The sequence below is a fragment of the Dufourea novaeangliae genome, unplaced genomic scaffold (genome assembly GCF_001272555.1).
Source record: "Dufourea novaeangliae isolate 0120121106 unplaced genomic scaffold, ASM127255v1 scaffold162, whole genome shotgun sequence".
Taxonomy (NCBI): Eukaryota; Metazoa; Arthropoda; class Insecta; order Hymenoptera; family Halictidae; genus Dufourea; species Dufourea novaeangliae.
In genome coordinates, this window is record NW_015374046.1 from 829,235 (window position 1) to 851,394 (window position 22,160).

The window sequence follows — 22,160 nt, forward strand, 5'->3', positions numbered from 1 at the left end:
AGTCTCCTTTTAATTTTATTGTATTTTCTCTTACTAAGAAAGTATTAATACGTTTAAGATATTGACATTATTAATTTAAAACAATATGCACATATTTCATTCACTTGTGGTTTTAAATTACAGACTTCTCTCGATTATCGTCCCGAACTCGGGTCCGCGCCGGGATAATAATCTTATAGAGAGAAATGCTGGGAATAATTCCTGGACAATAATCGTGTAGAACAAGCTATACAATAATCTAGAGGTGTCTGCAGATATTTATTGTTCACAATTTGAACATTCATAAAAATGTAATTATTTCAACTTGGAATAGTAAATATGTAGTTAGTATTAATAATAATAATACAAACTAGTATACTAGACAGTATAGAATAATGTATAATAATGGTGGTTGCATATTAAATAGTTTTATTTCTTAGTTTATATTACATTTTACATGACAAAATGCAAGAATGTAATGATTATTGAATAAGTATTTTCAGTTAAAAATATACCGTATTATATTTTGATTATATGTAGGAAAATAAATATACTATTATCTCAATATTACGCTTAGATATAATATTTCGCACTGAGGTAGATAAAATTAGCCAGATATTTACGAGAACGCTTTTCTAGGCGCTATAAATTCTCTTCCCTGTTAATGAAGTCTATTATTCGTTGTACAATGTTGTTGTTTGTATTAGAAAATTGTAATAGTTATTTACTGTCAATCAACAAAACTTACAGATATCTTGATCTTTTTAACAGTTTTCCAATTTCTTGTCACATCGTTTTTAACATTAACTTTCTCACAACATAAGTTGCTATTTGTATCTGACAAATTATCAGTTACTTTTAAGAAGAAAATTTCAGAAGAAAATTTAAAAAGCTTACGTATCTCGCTCACAATGGTAATAACGATTCTATAACATTTCAAATACTATAAGTATTGTACTTTTTCACAAAAAGATATAAAATATGTATGTTATAATTATGATAAATTATTTTCGAGACAAGATATCTATATCCAAATATTAAAAATATCTCAAGTATCCAGTAAGAGCATTTAAATGTAACTTTACTTGACAAACTTCAGGAATATGCATATACGTTATGACTTTACTTGAGATACTTATTAACATAAAAACATTAAAGATATGAAAAAACACGATGCTTTCACATATAACGTAATTATTAAAGTTCTTGAATATACTTCTATAATTATAGTATCACATCAGATTATAATAATGAATACAAATATACATTTTGGTTATATGATACAAAACTTTTATAAATATATACTTCAATAAAGGTAATTTTAAGAATTGGTAATGTCTATGCTAATTAGAGTATTTTGTTATATCTATCTGATAACATCGTACATGTATGGCTGATCACTAAATCAGATAACACTGCATCAGTTCCTTTGGAAAAATGTTCTATTACATCTTGAAGTACCAGCAAAAGAAAATTTGCATGTGTATCTTTTCTAATATTTTAAAATTGACACTTAAATTTTTATGCGGTCTTATTTCTCCATACATAATCAAATGTATAAAACTGTTAACACAAAAAATGTTTAATTATTAATTGATATTCCTGTAAAATATGCACTGTACTATGTGCTGTATTCGTACACATGAATCACCAATCCTATAAATGAAATCACATTGAGTAATTGAATATGTAGTACTTATTTATGCCATTCTGAACATTTTTTATAAGTAACAGGCAATCGTTTTGAATTCTAGAACTTTTTATACTATTGGTGTCATATGGAAGAAAAATGCCTAAACCTGTTAACTTAAAAAATCGTATATTTAAATCTAAATCTCAAACAGTATTTACAAATAACTTAAAGTAAATAATCCTTTAAAATAGAAATCCTCATCTTAGCCCCTACCGATTTTATAATATTATCTTTATATTGTACCTTATGCATAGTGAATTTAAATTGCGCGTCGGTTTTTTAGATCAATGATTGATAAACACCAAACACTAGATACTTGATGTCAATCGTTTACATATCGGCTACTAATAATGATTTTATTAAATGAAACGTTCTATATATTCATGCAAAAAGAAAATTGTATTACAAAATTCACTGCGAACATAGCAAGTACATTGTGTTGTAAAAAGTTTTATATACAACGTAACTTGCTAGCCCGCATTTCTCGAATTGAGAAAAGCAATGCTTCTAATTTCGCAACATTCTTCTAGAGTCTGGAATCTACACATTGATAAAATGAACATTTTCAGTTCCATTACTACATACGTATTCTATTTTCATAGTAACTACTATATACTGTTATTAAAATGTTAGTACTATAAATAACACATTTGCTTTTTACATTCCTAGCTTTTTAAATATCGATTTAGAAATACACAAAAAGTAGTACAGGTCTCTAGTATTAAATCAGTCAATACTCGGTAGAATTCAACAAGCTTATTAAGAAAATAAAAAAAACATTTAATTTGTATTAAACGTAAGAGAAGTAAAACACATTCATTTCTAATTTTTTATGCTTGAAGCTTTGCATTTACTGTGTAATTATTTATATGTAGAATGATATTGCGAAATTCGAAGCATTTTCCTGACGTTATATGCACATATACACACACAAGGGCACAAACACACACACATGGATATAAAAAGTATATACAATATAAGAAAGAAATAAGGCAGAGAAATGGAAAATAGGAATGCAGCGCCTCAATGAGACAAAGAATTGATGATACGTTTTGTAACATTCAATTTGAAGCAATGCATAGAAACTATGTAAAATCTAAAATGTTTTGGATTATGGTGGTAAGAAAGTGAATGAAATTATTTATCACAAATGGAGTTAGGAACGGGTAAGTCACACGATGCTGTCTGTATAAAAATGAGCAACCTGCAATATATTACTTAATATTAAAGATTAAAAGAAACTATAAGAATATCTTCAACTTTACTTAATTTAGTATACTGTTGATAGTACCTGTCTAGTGATTGCTAACTTTTTTTCTTATAAAACAATTCAAATCGTTGGGTCTTTTTACACTTCCTTAGTTCCTCATCTCCATGTTGAAGAATTCGATTTCTTACTTATGATAAACTGCTAAAAAAATGTATGAATGCATCGCTTCTTGTTCACAATCTTGTATGAATATGTATGAATGTATGTTTTTAACAAAGAATCCAGGTATATTAAAAGTCATCGATGCCGCCATCAAGGACGCCAGCACGAACTTTATCCAATACTTTGTTGACAAATTCGGTTGAGTGACTGGCTATACGAACTTCTGGAACAAACAAATGTGACATAAATAGTAGAACTGTATACACAATTGTTTATTATAGAATATAACTTATATATACTATGCAGTAATACATTGCAATATAATACATTTTCTACTACTTATCTTTTGTTTCACTTCAGTGTATGAATAATTAAATTAACTACGTAAACATATGTTACTGACTTATTAAAAGTTATGTCAATGAAAAATTTGTTATTAAACAGTTATATAAAAAATTAATTCAAACTAAGAACTATGTAATAAAATATAATTTGTTGTTCATCTGTTTCATTTTGAATGCCCAAATAATTTTCTTTAGGGCAATTAGCAATACTACGACATTTTGTGTAATTCGTCTTGTAATTTGTACGCTGCATGAAGTAAAAACATAATTTCCATTTCGACTACAAAAATGATCGTTTTACATATGTATGTAAATATATTACACCACTGCACCAGAAGTTAAATTGATACGTCAAAGCAGTGATTTGGCGATTAAATGTCTTTATTTTTTTAATAAAAAGTTTACGAACATCTTGTATAACTACCCTTGCTTTGCAATTACGGTTTAAGTTACGCAATATCTATAAAATTTATATTAACATTTTGTTGATACTAACTAGTAGCTAATTTACAGCATTTTTCCATCTGACGCGTTAACTCTTCTTGATGTTCAGGATTAGGTTCTGCTAACTTTGCAGCAAGTGTTTGCTTCGCTTGAGATATGCCATAAATTAATCGTTCTGTAACATAGAAGATGAATCAATGATCTGCAATATCTGTAATAAATACTATACCGCTGCTTCCACAGCTATTTCTTTTTTTATCAAATACTGCAAGTAGAAAAAAGTTCATTGTACATACGAATTTAACTGTAAATACTCAACTGTGCTCCTGTTCAAGACCATGTAGTTTTATTTTATTTGCCTCGTGCTGAGCCTTTTTCTTTAAGCGACACGCCCGGGAAGCAAGCTTATTTTTTTCTTTGCGAGTTTTGGGTCTTGCTGGGAATGGTAACTCCGATACAGGCGTCATGTCATTTATGATTCGAGATAATTTATCCAATTCACGACCGATACTATATAATTTTCTTGGATTCGGGGTGAGATCGTTTCCATCTCCTTTACGAGCCTTCCCACTATGCTTAATTCCGCGAAGGACACAATGGGGACTGAAAACAGGATCAGTGGCTTCGTTTAAAATATGCGGATCTTCGAGGCGCGCTCTTGCTACGAGTCTTTGTCCTTTTGGTCCTTTTGCTTGTACATTATACTGCCAAAAATATCGTTCTTTTTTGCTGTGTTTATTATCTCGGTTTGAGTCTACACTCCCAGTTCCTACTCTACTCCCAGTACTTTGATCTTCACCATCACTACCACCTGTATCTATAGATATAGAATACAAAGTAACATAAATAACATAGCTAATATACTAAATCACATACATAACACCATAAAAATTATTAGAAAAAAAAATTGTAATATTTATACATGACGAAATACCGTTATCACTGCTGTAGTCATCATAATGATCACTGTCATCGTCACTATCTTCATAACCTTCATCATGACTAAGATGATCAGTACGGTAACATGGATCAGGACTAAGTGCTTCTCCAGTACTCAAGCTACTTGTCGAACTTGCTTCAATGACTCCGCTTCCAGTAAGACTACTAGTGCTTAACAAATGTGGTCGTGGTTCCCTGCGTGTCCAAATTTGATCAAATCCCATTGTTCTAGTTGGAGCGGACATGGACAATCTAGAAACCTTAGGTTTATTGTTGGTTGTACATCCAATGTCTAATTGCCCACAAGTGGAATTATCAAAAGAGTTTTCGCATCGTCTTATTAACAGCTCATGAAGAGCAGATTGACCACTAGGCCTGTTCATAGGATGTGGAGATGTAGATGAACTTGCTGTTGAACTACCTTTAAAGAAAAGTACTATATTTATAATCAATAATATCAAATATATTATTTACGGTTACGTAGAGAAAGAAAAACTGTTTTATAACAAACGTATTAAAAAATAAGACTAAAATGACTTCCGACAACTGACATTTTTCAGTTTGTTTTTAATTTTTAAAAGTTTTAGTTAGAAAAGTCCAGTCTAAATCTATTATACTTTATATACATATACATTAACTTTTAATTCAGTTTTATATCCCTATTATAATTTAAAGTAATGAGTAAATTTATGATTAAACTGTAGAATCTGCAGTTTCACATTATTTAATTCAAGTTAAAGAGAATCACATCGACATATAATTATTAAATGTAATAAAATAATCACAATTATCCTAATTTGAAGAAGTAGTATTTCATAATCATTTAGCTTTCATTTTGTAATGTGATATTAAGGGTTGAGTCATAAATAACTTCAGCATAAACTTTAAAGAAATTATTAAATATTGCTTAAATGATAATAGCAATAAAAATATTTGAATTATTTAATACTTATTTAAAATATTTTTTTTATTAGATTCAATAATGATTTAGATAAACCTGTAATCAACTAATAATAATTATAAAGTGCCTTCGAGCAATATAAATATAAAAAAAAACAAAACTGAAGATATATATTTGTGACTCAATCTAATAGAATTGTTTGTTGTGTAAATAGAAAGTAAATAATAAAGTTATATATAAACCTGCAACATTACTGGTTCCTGGACTTGGAAATGCATTTGGACTAATTGTCTCCAAATTATCAGCAACATTTATATTTATATTCAGATTAAATCCATGTGCATTTATGTACGTGGGACAGATGTTACGATACACTGATCCAGATTGTGGAAAACTGCTTGGTGCAAAGCCTGTATTGTTATCATTGAATAGTGGTCCAACTGATTGTGTAGTATTAACATCTACTTTAAATGGTTGAATCCTTTCTTCTGGTAAAAGCAGATCGTCAAAGTTTAAATCACCTAAAAGTGTTTCGTCATTGGCATTCAATTCGGCGAGGGTAGGTCCTTGAATAAGATCTGCTTTGTCAACTTGAAATATATCATCATCTTCCATTTTAAAAGAATCATCTAATTGATCGGAATCCATTTTAAATGGAGATTCTATAAGATCTGGTCGGTTAGGCCACATAGAAGGTATAGTCAATGGAGATGGTGAAAATTGATCATATACACCTCTAGTGCTTCTATGCCCTCCTGGTATTGGTACTGATGCTGAAGATGAACCCATCTCTTGATTAGGTTCTTGCTTTATTATATCATCCATTGGGCTAGATTTTATTTCTAGAAATAACTCTGTATATTCAGATTCTCCCATTTGTAATACAATCTTAAAATTAATTGAATTAAAATTTGCTATTTTATAATGTACAATTTAAATGATTCAATACTTTGTAAGGAAAACTCACCGATTATTTTTCTTTCGATTAGCCAAGCAGTTAAATATCAAATTATTGTTTGCAGTTTTCCAAATAGTAATGAAATATATGCAATCATACAAGCTTGCTAAATACTAAATGTCAGTAAGATTGAACGTAACGTGAAAAAAAACCACATACACGGAAGGTATACGATTTCGTATGAAACTGAAGTAAATAATAAACTATGTATGTAATCACGGGTGATTTGTTTGCATAGTTCTTGTTGGTGGGAATTAATAATAAAGTCCTCAATCCACACGTTTACATAGTACATTCAACACCCGCACATGAAATGACCATGACTTTCGTCAGCAAATATTTTTCGTAGACGACGACATTGTTTTCAGCGAAATTTTCACAAATCAATCTTGGAAAATCCTAAGATTTTTCGCTTAAATATAAAAAACACGTTACAGAGGAAAAGAAATGTTGCAATATGCTCGTAAGTCACTTCTTTTAGCTACGCACCAATTATCCATAAAAACCAATCACAAAACACAGTTTGTTATTGTTTTGCCACAAATTTTCGAGACAGTATCACTGATATTAACATAAATAGGGACGATCACATGACAAAAGTCGAGTACTTGACCAATCAAAACATCCAACCAATCACAAAGGAATATTTAACTTGTCCATCCTTTATGATTTGTGAATTTATTAGCAATTATAACGCAATAAAATAAAACAGTTACACGACACTATAAACTGCATTAAAATTACACATTACCACGATAGATCAAACCAACTGTAGCGAAAAAATAAAAAATATAAAAGCAAGTATTATTGTTAACTCATGTGAAGGATAAGCTGCATCATAATAACACCACATGACTTTTGCAGGGACGTCTACGAGACCATGCAAGACGAAAGTACTTTCTAAAAGAGAGATTTTAAAAAAATTTTACTTTCATTACTGTGCTATTCATTAAGAACAGAAAGAAATTTAGTGTATTATAGAACGATTTGACAATATGGAGTTCTACGTGATGTCTCACTTTAATGAATAGGCATGTCAAGCTAATAGGAATTTATATTTTGATCTTTTCTGCAAACAGGTATACGCCATGGCACGCCAAGGTACGCTCCTGTTTCAAGCAAAACAGACTGACGAGAGGTCGATCACGTGACAAGCTAAACCACCATATTGTGTAACGGTCCATCCATAAAATAAATGTATGGCGAGCGGATATATAGAAAGAGCTGAGTTATACTGGTTATACTGTGACATCTAATTGGTAGAACAAAACAGATACATATATTCTACCAATTGCAAATCAAAACGCGCTGTGGCGAGTTCATTTACTTGAGTCAAAACAGACAAGTTTTCAGTGCTTAAAGTTGGTTCAAGTTCTGGTAGGACAACAGCAAACAGCAATATTTGTTGTTACTGTCGTTAGTGTATTGAGTGTCGAATTCCAAGGATTGTTAACAGCATTAAATGTATTTGCTATAATACCAAAATGGCCGGTGATAAAGTGATTGGGGATCCATCGTATATGAGTGAAGAAAAAGTACGCCAAATTAGTGCTTGTAATGTAAATTTGTATCCGGAGGACGAGCTTCTTGAGTCTGTCGAATATATCCCCTGTCCTGAATTTCAATTTTCAGTAAGTTTATAGAAATGTTCTTGCACTTAGATTTTTTATTCAATTAATGGTATTCAGTATTATGAAAAGGTGTCTTTAAAAGTAAATCGTTAATGACTGTTATTTAAAATGTTTTAAAATACTATCAATGTTACAAATGTAAATTCCTGGTTTAAAGGATATCGCGTCATATAAAACATTTTAAACCTACGAATCTCTACTGACTTCGACATCTTTCAAGTTTAACAATTTAGTCTAAAAATATTTTAATTTTTACTCAGTAGACAGGTTGAATTATATTAAAAAAAATAAATATAACATATTAACTACTGTAGTTTGTTTTACAACCAATCTTCCAGGACCATGTTATATTTTCAGTATTCTTTTGTGATACAGTGCTTTTGCTTAGTTACATATTAATAATTATAAAAAAAAAGTCTAATATTGTTCTTCAATGTTGCATTATATATAGCATTTTTAATTTTTGTATACACAATGTAGAACTATGCCAATGAGATCCGTGCAAAATCATCTTCATTTAATTGGCAAGGTGGCTTTTTATTTCTACTTTCAGTTTCACGCAAGAACCTGTTACCTGTCAATAAGGTGTTAGTTCATTAAAGATTGTAAAATACCTTTTAATAAGTTGCTGTTTAATCCTAGTATGTTTTAATTATCTAATTAAAGTATTTATTATTCCAGACAGTGGCTTGTTGTTTCTGCAATGGATATTATGGGCCATCATTTGGAGAACCTGTTTGTCCAACGTGTCATACGTTTCTATTTCCTAATGAAATTGGTCTTCTACCAGTTTCAATCTTCAGTGAAGTACGTTTTTTTATTATTGTCACCATTATAACTATAATTCAGTGTATTTTACTGTAATTTTACCATGCAATTAATGGTTTTTAAAAAGATATTTTAGATTTGAATTTCTATTATGAGAGAGGCATAGAAATTATTCCAATATTTTTTAAATTTGGATGATCTTATTGTATACATATGAAGAAAAAACTGAGACATATATTTTAGTAAAGAGTCTCTTTGAAATAATTTTTTTTTTTTAGAAAACAGATGACGAAGACTCAGGAAATGATGAGCCAAATGAATTATTCTACAATCATGAAAGAAGAGCTAGTCAGCAGCACCAAAATTCACCACAAAATCCAATTTCAAATGTATCAAACGTATCAAATATCTCTAATCCTAATTCTCATATATCTCCGCGTATTCACTTGCAAAACGAAAATATTTCAGCTATACAAAATTATCAAAGAGTTTATTGCGGTATAAATATAAGCAATTCTAAAAGTACAGCAGTCTTGTCTCAAAATGTGCATCATCTTCATGATGCGCATTCTAATAAAATCCAAGACATAGTTAATAGGAATGATGAAACTCGGTCTCAAAACCGAAATGAACAAATTTTAACTGTAAATTTCCAAAATGTGGTGGAAGAAGATGTACACAGTGTAATATCGCAGGCTCAAGAATTAGAAAATTACCAACAGTGCCAGTGGAATTACAAAGTACGGGACGATATAGGAGAATCTTCACAATCGCATAACTTATCCAAACGATTGGAGATGTTAACCAATTATAAACACATTGAACATGAACCTATCAACGAGCCAGGGCTAGTGGAACGGTTACCTCCGGAAGTGTTATTAGTTATCTTCTCGCATTTGGACGACGTCAGTCTTTGGTCAGCAGCAAACGTTTGTCGTAGATGGTACGGTTTGTTATCAACGCATATAACACCTCAGCAATGGCAACAAAATGTTAAGTTACGGTGGCCGTTATACAAGCCCATTGGATCTGTTAAAAATTGGTATAAAGTGTACGATTTCTTAGCTTCCTCTGCACCTTGTAGAACATGTTTAGCACAAACATGTTTAAGATCACGACCATTAAGAATGGAAGAAAATTCATGGAGAAGGAATCGATTACACAGTGAACTTAAGAGCTTAAGAATAGATCCTCCTGAAGGTATCCAAGCAACACCTTTAGACCAAATGTGCTGTCATTGGCAAGCAACTATAACTGGACCCGTGGGAAGCCCGTATGAAGGAGGCTTATTTTATCTTTATTTACAAGTACCATGGAGGTAAGTACTGGGATATACAAGATGAGACATTTAAAATAAACCACACAGGTAGTAAAGGCTTCATGGGAGTTGGATAGAAAGTTCCTTGTGAGTCAAGCGCATACATTGTTGTCTTGTTAAGTTCATACATTTTTGTCCCCTGCTTTTGTTATCGAGGTTCGGACTTCGGGCAAAAAATAGATTTGTGAGATGTTCAAACGATTTGCGATGCACCGTGAAAAATCTTAAAAGCATCACTTGCTTTCAACAAATTTCTTTTATGAATAGTAAGGATATGAATACTTATGGGACCGACTTGTATATTAGCTGTAACAGTCAATTTATTGGGTTGTTTTTAATTACTAATTAGGAACTCAATTATAATACTATTTTTGGTTTTTAAATATTTGCAGTTATCCTCTGTATCCACCAATAGTAAGATTTTTAACGAAAATACTTCATCCAAATGTGTCTAGACATGGTGATGTTGGTATAGACTCTATTCATCATAACTGGTCTTTAGCACTAACAATATCAAAGGTTTTAATCAGCGTTCAAAGCTTGCTTACGGATCCATATTGTCAGGTATAACATGTGAAAAAAATAAAAAGCGTTTATTGAATTATACAGGGTGTTAATATATATGTGGTAGACTTTCCCAGGGTGGATTTTACATGCACAACTAAGACGAAAAGCAAGAATGGCGAAATTGCGTTCGAGGCCTCGTTTTCGAGTTATTAATTGGTGAAAATACGGGCAACATACGCGTAAAATACGTCCAACATGACGACTTATACTACTTGAGAAGCGCGCTCTTCAATTATCTTAACGATTTTGATTTGAGTGTATTTCATTCTAAATTTATCTAGGCCATCGATTGATACAATCGATCACGTCAGACGTATTTCACCCGTATTCTGCCAGTATTTTCAACAATTAATAACTCGTAAACGAAGCCTCAAACGCAATTTCGTCATTTTTGAGTTTCGTCTTCGTTTGGCGAGTAGAATCCACCCTGTGAAAGTATCCAACATTTTTATTAACACCTTGTATAACTATTTTATTATTAATTTTGCCATATATTTATTAATATAACAAGTAATAAATAATATTATGGTACACACTCTACTAATAATAAATGTATGCAATATACAGGTTTGCATGGAACCAGAATTGGGTCAGATGTATTTGAACGACCGTGAAAGATTTGATGAAATTGCCAGGACATGGACATGGCGATACGCTATGCATGATGTTGTAACACCACTATAAAGATATCATCAATAAATTATTTGCTAAATAAACTGGTATTATATAATTGCTGTTTTTTAAGTTCAAGCCAACCAGATTAAATAGTTTGAAGGGTTTGCAGCGATAAATTAATTAATTCATGCAGCAAGAAATGATTTGATCATGGTACAAATAGATATAGTCATCCATGATTACCCATGGGTAGAACTGAAGATTGTTATTATCTTTGATTATGACATATTTATGTAATATGTTTTGTCAATATGGAATATAGTGTGTGCTCAGTTATTAAATACATATGTTTTTGTATTTCAATATAACTCATACTTTTTCACATGTTTGTACAGTTTAACAAACTTCTTCGTCCATAAGTAATCCCCTTTTAAATGTATAAAGGTTGTAGTGAAATTAAGATCCAAAAAATGTTAGAGTTCGGCGGTGCAGTTAAATTTTTATTTTTGGGGGGGGGGATTATACCGAGGTACCAGAAGCTACAAGATGAAAATTGAGAATGTCATTGGTAATAGGATTAATGTTTGTTAAAAAGTAAATTTATAAAAAATTTCTTCTCACTTTTGAATCAATTACTCTAGTTAAATAATCGAAATCAGTCATTGCCACGTGGGAAAATTTTGTACGATATTTTCAACTGATTCAAACGACATTAATTTATTTACATGTTGCTTGAGGGACCGGCAGGGGAACTTTTATCCGCGGCGTGAAAATGATTTCGAGTGCACAGCCAGCCAAAAATCATGATGCGTGTGACAATACTAATGATATTATAAAGTGGTACTCATAATAATATTATCATTTATCATACAGTAGTGATAAAATAATATTGAACAAGTTGTTTTACTCAATAATATCACATTATTTATTAAATTCAAAGTCATAATTTGGTTTACAGTTTGTTTTTTATACAATATTTACAATTGACTATTTATTACATGATAGTAGCAATAAATGCTTCAATATCATAGCTTTATCTGAATCTAAACTACCAATACACATTCTGAAGAATTCAGATACGTTAAATAAATTATCTATATTGCCATACAATGTAAGTATAAAACTATACCGCCACATCAAAGGTTCTATATCGGTGGACAAACGCAATAACAATAATAATAAATTTCGTACTTTGCTCCAGTTTCTTTGAACAACATGTGACTTCATTTCAGAAAGAATTGCTTCCTGTGAAAAACTAAGACAGTACTGACTTTCTTCTGTTTTATATTGATGCCTAATTTTACAATGCGAATAAATTTGTTGTAACTTTGTATTTTCTTGTATTTCTGTTTGCTGTCTTTCTTTGCTCCTTGTATTCAGCCGAATGAATTCAATAGCTTGATTCTAAAGAAAAGTTCAATTCTTAACGTATGAGAAAACTGTAGACAAACAAAATTCTATTGTTACATACCACTGTATTCCTCCTAATTTTCTTCATTCCAAACTTTGAACCTTCTTTCAGGTTATATTTTGCAAAATATTTCATTTTATAAATTTTCTTCTAATGTTCACTCCAATTGTAGTGTAGCAATTTTGTTTCAAACATGGGTTTGAGGACATGCCAGGTGGAATACTATGTGTTTAAATATATAACAAAAATCCTAATAGTTTAATAGTAATCAAGACACCAAGTTTAAAATTATTTGGTTGATTCAGTTTGGTAAATGCATTATGCATAGAAACATACTCGCTGATGTTAAAGTCAATTTCCTCAATCGTCTGGAATTGAGGTCTTTATATTTCAGCAAGATAATACATCTAAATATACATATAGCTTGTATAGTTGGTAAATGGTTTGAAGATCATAAAATGAGAAAACCAAACTAACTAATTCGTTCACCTAACACGGAACATATGAGGACTTCATGTAAGAAGTGGTTATAAAAGTAATGCCGTATACGTGTGTACACCCTCGAGCAAAGTCGGCTCCCGTTGAGGGAAAAGCAGCGTAGGGGAAAGGCCTCCCACCTCTTGACCACAGAAGTCACTGAAACTCATGCCACACTTACATGAAAGAACCACCACATTAAATTTAACATTTATTTCAGTACTCGCAAGCAACCAAATTTGCGCGTTTGAACGTTGAGGGTAAAAGCAGAGAGGAAATTTTCTCTCTGCTACATCCTATTGGGTGAGCGGTAGCAAATCTAGTGAAATCACTCAACGGTTGTGCAACGGCTGTGTCGAGCTGAAAGTCACGTGTTTTCTTTACTACTAGTACAATGTGGTACTATGTGATAATGTATCTTAACTGAAAGATGAATAAAACTCCACGGCAATTCTTAAACTGTAATGTGTGTAGGTAAAACTTCTTGATCACTTTTTAATCACCTGAAAAATTAATAATCAATAGGCATTTAGTCTGAAAAATAATGTTTTCTCTTTAAAAAACATAATGCATACTTGAAATTTGAACTTGTAATATATGCGTGAGCTCTGACAGAGATCGACAATCACTCTCAAGTAAATAGATGTATGGCGGATGGCGACGCTTTCTGAAATTTGCCGAGTAATGTTAAAGAATATTTAAAGGAAACGTATTAATATGTGTACTTCAATTAAAAATAAGGTAATTAATTGTTTATTGTTCATGTATGGATAATGAAATACTATATTTCGTATTTTGTGGTTACGATAAAACTGTAAATGAAGGAGAATAAGAAATTTATGGACTAAAAATATTTTTAATTGAATTTAAATATTACTTTCAAGTTATTCAACAAAATTATTTAATTAGTAACTTATTTTGTTGTTTTAGGAAAATGATACATGTAAAGAAGTATTCGCAGTGTCAAGGAAAGTATCGAAGGATTGTTTGAAATGGCTATTCATCCAGATACATGTGATATTTGACTTCTTAGTCGACTTATTTTTTGGGCTTTACTATGATAGTAAAGCACGAAAAGTTCCATCAGTGAAAAATGATTTGCTGCTAATGAGTGCAACACAGTTGGCTGATAAAATCAGGTACTAAAAAGATCATTAATACCAAAATACATTATAAATGTTTGTATAATTACTCACGGAGGCATTATACAGTTACTAGATGATGAATTTGATGAAATTTGGAGAGGAAGTACTTCTAATAAGAATATTTACTACATATTTTTTTCATTGACTATTAGTCATGTTAAAGCAGAGGTGTCTAACTGCTGCTTATGAGCAAATCTTCTCCTCTGGAGGTACATCCACTATGGGGCTCTAGCTGATACACTCGAGTGTCCCTACCAATAGTCATTTTGTCATGACAAAAGTGAGTTGATCCGAGCACCATAGTGGGAGACCTTTAGAAAGAAAGATTTGCTCATGAGCAACAATTGGTCATGTCTGTGTTAAAGAGATGAAAATATTCCTGAAAAGTAGGCATGGAAAACATACTTTCTGACCTCACCTTTTAAGTAAATGTTAATTATTGCATATTGTAATAATACTTATGTGCTTATTTCAAATTGGCAATAGGCAGTTCTGATAATATTTATGTATATACTGATGTTTCTAGTAGGTCTAGCATGATACATACAATATGACTGTACTATTTTCTTCTTTTCACTTGCATCTCATTGTGGTGCAAAACCAGAAAAGGGATATTGATTGCTGTATGGTTAGTTTTATGGAAAAGATATCTCATTATTTAAATCTTTAAGGACAGATTTTGAATGGTTGAACAATGAAGTTCTCTCCTGATTGGGATGAATGTGTTATTTCATTTACTACTCAGCAAACTATACATATAAATATAAATATACATTCTATGCTGAAACTGAGGGAGATCTATGATTTCAGTAAATATTATGATATAGTTACAATCTTGTTGCTGGAAAAGGTTCTCGTTCTCGTTGCTAAAACGATTCTAACCTTTTGGAGCTTTTCGAAGCCAGTTACAAATTTTTTCAATACAATTTTGAGTTAATCCGTAAAATGAAATTTAAATACAATTCATCTATATTTAACAAAAAGTGTAAAAGTACACTTATTTCGCATTATACATTGTCTTTTAGGAATTGTAGTCGTTTATGTTTAAAACATGTTGAAGAAAAACGATAATTTGATTCAAAAACAAGTGTTCGCAAGCACTGGGCCACTCTGCTAAATTTTTTCACGTTTATTACACTTCTGTTGGGGAAACTGTTTCTGTAAATCCGCTGTGCTCTTGAGGCATTTCCATCTGCTCTCCCATAAATGAAATGAATATCTTCAAATTTTTGGAAGCTGTATTCCATTTTGGGATCCAAGGGTTTACACCACAGAAGTTCGCGAAAAATGTCCACACGCGGTGCGCGGTTCCTCCGTTGCGTTACCACCGTACACGTTACACAAAACTAATACCTATAATAATTAAGTTATAACTATTGTTTGTACTAATTTTTTACCTGCAATAATTAATTAATAGCTACTATTTATACCAATGTTTAACCTATAATAATTGAGTAACGCTACTTATAATAACAGTTTGTCGTAACTTTTCGGCGTCCTGATCTAGTTAGCACAGAAACTCATTAGCTTACTTCACGCTTGGAGTAGTTGAGACTTAAATTGAGTACCTTGATCTGTAGAAATTACTACTGGGACACTGAATCTTGCAATCCAGTTTGCGTATAACGTTGTTGTCACTTTGTCCGCTGAGCAATCCGTGAGTCACACTGCTTCCGACCACTTGGTGAACCCTTATGGCTGTAAGACAGTACCTACAACAGCTTATTATTGACAATGGCCCTACCAAATCCACATGTATATATTCGAATCGACTCTTTGGAATTTCGATCTTTTCTGGAACTGGTTGTTGCGACGGTGGATATCACTTTTTGGGCAAGGCACACAGGTACAGGACCACTCGGCTGTATCACTGTTTATTGGAGGCCAGACAAAGCTTTTCCCCATCAATTTCCTAGTTGTTCTTCCATTAGGATGTGATAGGTTGTGAATATTTTCAAAAAGCTTTCGTTTTAAAATTTGCGGCACATAGGGCCTAGTATTATTTTTTATTGTTTCTTTTGTACATTCATCCAAAAATACTTTTTGGAAATTTCACCTGTTTGATTTTTTTAACTGCCTACTTTGTCGCGGATTAGCTTTGTCAGCTTTCTGATGAAATACATGTACAGTGCACTCTAACTATATTGCCACTAAACATATTGCCAGGCGTTGAGGCCGAGGCTATGACGATAGAACTTAGCATGGAGGGAGCTCAGAACTCATTGCCATTCACGGTCGTATATATATTACCCTTGTAGCGGTACGATGCATACCAGACTAACGATCGTCCAGGGACAAAAGCCCTTTGTTTATAGCGCGTAGCGAACACAACACAAATTAATTGTAGCGACCAATGCAGTTGCCATTTCGTATTATCCAGAACGATTCGAACGCTCTGGACGATACCCGAATCCATCGCCGCGGCGTTCTTGTTGTTAGTGTGCGTGCGTGCGTGATAAGTGCGATGAGAACTATAGAGTGTATATAGAACGCCTGCGCCTCGACTGAATCATCCTATCAGTCGATCATGTTATTGTAAATACAGAGCTGTCAACGTCGCGACGTGCCACCAAGAGTATTATTGTACCAAACTCTTTCCACTATACATTTTCTTGCCTGTGCTATTGATAAATCGATTAGGTATATTACATCTGTGTTATTACACATCATCGTTCTGTGATCGCCGCAATTGGTGACACCGACGTGAGTGTCACATAAAATAAACGTGATTCCTTATCGCCAGATAGTATAAACGTGATTGAAGCCGCGAGTTTCGAATCGTAATAATTTGACGTTCAACCGAGTTGAGCGACAGAAATTTAGTAACAATATTAGAGTAATTATATCAGTGTATTTTTATAACATTAAACAATACGAGTAGTGTTAAGTAAAATTTGTTTCGGAATCCACGATACGAAGCCTCTTCCTCGGCTTACAAAGTGGTGATTTGGACGTGATTGGGTTGGAACGGGCGAGCGTTGAACGCAATAAAGAAGAAAAAGTATTATCAACGTGTATATGGGCAAGATATCCAGCGACAGCAGTAATGCTGCAGAAGTTAGTAGGGTGTCCACAAAAATTTCGGCTTTTTGATAAGAAAAATCGCGTAATTGATTTTGACGCCTAGAAGCGGTGTTTATAACAAACGGTATTACAATGAAAACCACGAAGTTCCAGCATATCATTGCAGTATTGGGTCAAGAGAACGCAGATGAGATCGAGGACGTGTTGAACGACCCGAAGACCAAGGGCAAGTACGAGTTCATTAATGAAATGACTTATCCGAACCTTTTGGAAAGGGAACAGCTAGACGACCGTACTCTATCGCAGACTCTCCAGCATCTACAAGGCCTCGAAAGCGTGTGAGTTATCGAAGATTTCCTAAAAACTCTTTGGTTGCATCGCTTATTAACAGCAGCGCAACGAATATTGGTAACATTGCATATTCACTCACTGGCAGAGCACTCTGAACCCGCTGATAGAGTGCCCGAAATCAAGCTCATACAAGAGCAAGTGGCCCAACTAATCGCGGATGCGAGAATACAAGAAGTTCTACGATGCCTGGAACGCCTGACACGTTGTGTCGATGAATTATCTCGTCGAGATCGTCCGTGACAGAGTCGACTATTATTTATAGTTGAAGGTATTCGCGAAGCCAGAAATTCGATACCCATTTGGAGAAATACAGCGAGTGTTGGTATCATTGAATATTCGGCGACAAATGGCGAAACGTGTGTCCGCTGTTCGGGAAGCCCCCAAAACTATCGTTGAAAGCGGTCATTGACGACAGACGAGTAGAGAACTGCCTTTCCATCACAGGAACTTCGGGAGGCTTTCGGACACCGGCTTCTTCAAAACAGCTGGAGAACTGTACGCAGCCATTTCCATCGATTATAAATTTTAAGTTACGCCGTCAGTTAGAGATTCATTGTGGCGGACGTGGACAGACAGATTGTCGAAATTAAGTTCCTGGGACACTATGGTTTATTGGTTGACACATGCAATCGACGCCTGGTGGATGAAACTGCATCCCTCGTGACCCGCGGACGGAAAGTCGTCGGTCAGACAACTTCAGTAAGAACAATTCATGGGAAGGAAATCAAAATAGAATCAAATGGAAAAAACATGGGAACTGCAAGTACCACGACATCCCAGCGAATTTGACGGAAACTCCAAGTACTATGACATCCTGGCAAAGTTTCCGGATATCAAGTGGGAAATAAAGCACGGTGTGGCGCATCAGATCGAGACAGCGCTGCGACCTTTACTATTTTGCGAACAACGACTTGCTCCTGATCGTATGAAGGTGGTGAAGGCTGAATTCGACTACCTACTGCGATAGGGTACCAGTCGACCATCAATAACTGTTGGGCATCCGCCCCTAAGGAGGACAGTGAACTGCGACCGTGTAGTGATTATTGCGCACTTGACGCTAGAACAGTACCGAATGGTTATCCAATTCCATACCTTGAGGACATTGCGCAAGCATTGCATGGAAAAAGCGGTGTTTTCGACCATAGACTTGGCTAGAGCGTACCATCCGATATCCGTAGAATCCGCAGGTGTAACAAAAACAGCGGTAACAACACCGTTTGGTTCGTTTGAATGTATCTCAATGCCGTTTGGTCTCCGGGACGTAGCGCAAATGTTTCAACGTTTTATTAATAACGTATTGAGAAATTTAGATCTTTGTTACGCGTTTATCGATGACATTTTAGTCGCGTTGAAAAATAATATCGAACACGAGCAACGTCTGTACATTTTATTTCAGAGACTGAACGATTGCGAGCTTGTCATTAATCCTTCGAAATGCGTGTTAGGAGCGTGGAAAGTTGAATTCTTAGGGTATGCGGCTGATCATCGTGGTATACGACCGTTAGTGGAACAAATCGACGCGTTTCAAAAATTTCTAAAGCCGATGATCGTTAAAGAGTTATAGGGATTTCTCAGAATGGTTATTTTCTACCGCAAATTTATTCCCCACGCAGCGAAATTACAACGCGTCAATAAATTAGTATGCGAGTGAAATATCAAGGATGACGCACTGGTATCGTGGACTATCGAGGTGGAACAAGTTTTCGGGGCAATAAAAAGTAATGTAGCAAATGCTGCGATGGTAGCGTATCCTTTGGCAGGAGCATTATTTCATCTTGTAATTAATACATCGGACCATGTAATTGGCGCAACAGTGCAACAATTATCGAATTTTTCACGAGAGCCGTTACATCTGGTCAACGCAAGTATAGCGTATACAATCGTGAATTATTAACTATTTACACCGCGGTTAAATGCTTTCTACATTTCTTTAGAAAGACAAAACTTTACTATTTTCAAGGGTTATAAGCCTTTAAAAACCCGAAAAATGTTTGTTCACCGTGACAGTCCCGATACTTAGGTTTTGTAAGTCAATTCACAATTGACATTCAACATGTCTCAGGATTAGAAACTGTTACCGCCGATGCTTTATCACGAGTAGAAACAGTAACGAAAGCAATAGATTATCAAGATCTCGCTGAATTGCAGAAATCAGACACAGAATTACAAGCGTTACTGTAGTCAGAATTGCAGTCTATGCGTCTAAAAAAGATCAAACTTTCCGATACTGACGTCGAAATTTACTACGAACATAGGTGCCCTTTCAACATTCGGCATCGCTGACGAATTTTTAATTTTGCATGGACATGGACATGCGTACCCGGGTGTTTGCGCCAAAAGTTAATTACATCCCTATTTATTGGGCCGGCTATGAAGAGTGTAGGCAATAGGCACAAAGTTTTTAAGCAATAGTAACGAAAATTTTACGGCATAGGGGCCCGGTTCGACCATATACATATCAATCCATGTAGACTTCGTAGGTCCGTTGCATATTTCGCGCGGATTCTGATATTGTCTGACGAATGCTGTTTAAGTTGTGGTCACAGTAGCACCGACATCGGTCGTCATATGTCGACCGATTTGATTGGTCACTGATAACTGCGATCGTATACACAGGCCCGAAAACTCCCGTGGTGGAGGTGATCCCATAAGGAAGACTAAAAGTTTTGTCAATCTTAAATTTAGCCTCACAAGATGGTTGACGGTCGATTCCTCTTCCGTCTTTCGGCACACCCCAGGTAGAACAAGATACTGTCGTTTAGGTCCATGGGCGTAAACATGTTTTAAAATCAAGAATATACTCATGCGTTCTGATGCGCCACAGAGATGTATAAGAGGGAGAGTAAGGTCCCATTCCTAGGTCCATGACTGAACTATAAGACCGTAGTGCCATCGCTTCGTGGCAAAGTTCGAAAGTACACTTGATGTCTTTAAGGGATCACCCCCACCACGGGAGTTTCAACGGGTGCTTCCCAATACGTTCGAAAAGTTCAGCCAACGTCGAGCCTCGGGCGAATCGTCTGTTATCGGTGCCACTGTGGCTACTGCTGAAACCATCGCACGTGCGTTCTTGGAAAATTGAATTTTGAGATTCGGTGTCCCGCAAAAGGTTACTACGGATAGAGGACGACAATTCGAGTCACAGCTGTTTAATACATTCGGGACGGACCGCAATCGTTTTGCTTCTTATTCGGGATATAAGGTGGCCATATTTTTATACAAACACGTAACGTGCTTTTTGATGATATCGACTCAAATTTCCTAAGTCGACGAGTCCTTCTATACAGTCCAAGTATGCCGAATATTCCTCCCATTGTTTTATTGACATTTCATCCCACTTCAATGTGCACAATCTATGTTCTATTGGCATTTGCGATAAACGAAGTTTAAGATTCTGTATATTATTGTACTGTTCCAAAATTCTACAAATAATTCTCTTTATAACTCTTACATTGACAAAATGAGGGGCTACAAGTAAAACTGGTAAAAATGTCGAAGAACATGTATCAGGTTCAGCATAACAGAGAAATGAATGTCCTAATTTGCGGGACATGTAACTTTTACTGCAAGACAGTAAGTTATTGACAAATTTATGAACATTCTTTATTTTGAGGCTGTCAGCAGTCTTCAACAATGCTTGATACCTTTGTATTATATGGTAGATACCTGTATCTGCACTTTCCTATTCGTCTTCATCAAAGTTAGTATCCACTTCGAAGAGTTTATCCTCTTCATCGATTGTATGTCTCACGTTTCTGGAGGTCTGCAAAGTAGGCCTCCGTGGCGGCGATAACCTCCTCATTCGACTCAAATTTCTGCCCGGCGAGTGACTTTTTCAAGTTTGGAAACAAAAAGAAGTCGCACGGGGCCAAATCTGGAGAATACGGTGGATGAGGCAGCAGTTCGTAGCCTAATTCGACCAATTTGGCCGTGGCGACGGCGGAGGTGTGAGCCGGTGCGTTGTCATGGTGGAAGAGCACTTTTTTCTTCGCCAAATAAGGCCGTTTTTCCTGCAATTCGGCGTCGAATCGGCCCAATAATCCGGCATAGTAGAGCCTTGTGACCGTTTTACCCTTGTCCAGGTAGTCGATGTAGATCACACCTTTTGAATCCCAAAAAACGGTGGCCATCACCTTTCCGGCCGATAGGACAGTCTTCGCCTTCTTCGGAGCACCTTCGCCAGGTGAAGTCCACTGTTTCGACTGTTCCTTGGTCTCTGGTGT

General features: G+C 34.4%; 3 protein-coding genes across 7 annotated transcripts in view; 2 read left to right on the forward strand and 1 right to left on the reverse strand.

Moving 5' to 3' along the window:
* Window positions 1-2,765: 2,765 nt before the first annotated feature.
* Window positions 2,766-6,874, reverse strand: LOC107189726 (protein CREBRF homolog). 4 transcript variants are annotated; one of them, XM_015578329.1, is made up of 6 exons: window positions 6,640-6,874; window positions 5,915-6,514; window positions 4,767-5,192; window positions 4,152-4,649; window positions 3,885-4,007; window positions 2,766-3,267 (listed from the first exon to the last, which is right to left on the reverse strand). In XM_015578329.1, exons 2-6 carry the CDS (start codon window positions 6,495-6,497, stop codon window positions 3,173-3,175), a joined length of 1,725 nt encoding a protein of 574 aa, XP_015433815.1. In that variant the 5' UTR covers window positions 6,498-6,514; window positions 6,640-6,874; the 3' UTR covers window positions 2,766-3,172. The 4 variants fall into 4 exon arrangements, with proteins under 4 accessions (XP_015433815.1, XP_015433816.1, XP_015433817.1 ...); XM_015578330.1 differs by having other exon boundaries at window positions 5,915-6,526; window positions 6,640-6,645; XM_015578331.1 differs by lacking the exon at window positions 6,640-6,874 and having other exon boundaries at window positions 5,915-6,334; window positions 6,407-6,555.
* A 1,007-nt stretch (window positions 6,875-7,881) lies between these two features.
* LOC107189723 lies at window positions 7,882-11,721 on the forward strand. The gene is made up of 5 exons (XM_015578324.1): window positions 7,882-8,261; window positions 8,943-9,068; window positions 9,308-10,347; window positions 10,740-10,911; window positions 11,482-11,721. The coding sequence occupies exons 1-5, from the start codon at window positions 8,115-8,117 to the stop codon at window positions 11,596-11,598; spliced, it is 1,602 nt and encodes a 533-aa protein (XP_015433810.1). The 5' UTR covers window positions 7,882-8,114; the 3' UTR covers window positions 11,599-11,721.
* Window positions 11,722-14,126: 2,405 nt separating this feature from the next.
* The window catches only part of LOC107189699 (fatty-acid amide hydrolase 2-like), a 16,851-nt gene continuing 8,817 nt past the window's right edge, over window positions 14,127-22,160 (forward strand). For both annotated transcript variants that reach the window (XM_015578289.1, XM_015578290.1), the window contains exons 1-2: window positions 14,127-14,158; window positions 14,348-14,556. In XM_015578289.1, the coding sequence (XP_015433775.1) occupies window positions 14,135-14,158; window positions 14,348-14,556 (233 nt within the window). In that variant the 5' untranslated portion in view covers window positions 14,127-14,134. The remainder of the gene's footprint in view (window positions 14,159-14,347; window positions 14,557-22,160) is intronic.

Excerpts from the sequence above, each read along its gene's own strand:
- LOC107189726 (XM_015578328.1), bottom strand. The coding sequence starts at position 6,548 with ATGGGAGAATCTGAATATACAGAGTTATTTCTAGAAATAAAATCTAGC. Across the intron at positions 4,650-4,766 it reads TGACTACAGCAGTGATAACG|ATACAGGTGGTAGTGATGGT; the intron begins GTATTTCGTCAT and ends CTATATCTATAG. Across the intron at positions 3,268-3,884 it reads ATGCTGTAAATTAGCTACTA|AAGTTCGTATAGCCAGTCAC; the intron begins GTTAGTATCAAC and ends TGTTTGTTCCAG.
- LOC107189723 (XM_015578324.1), top strand. The coding sequence starts at position 8,115 with ATGGCCGGTGATAAAGTGATTGGGGATCCATCGTATATGAGTGAAGAA. Across the intron at positions 9,069-9,307 it reads CAGTTTCAATCTTCAGTGAA|AAAACAGATGACGAAGACTC; the intron begins GTACGTTTTTTT and ends TTTTTTTTTTAG. Across the intron at positions 10,912-11,481 it reads TTACGGATCCATATTGTCAG|GTTTGCATGGAACCAGAATT; the intron begins GTATAACATGTG and ends TGCAATATACAG.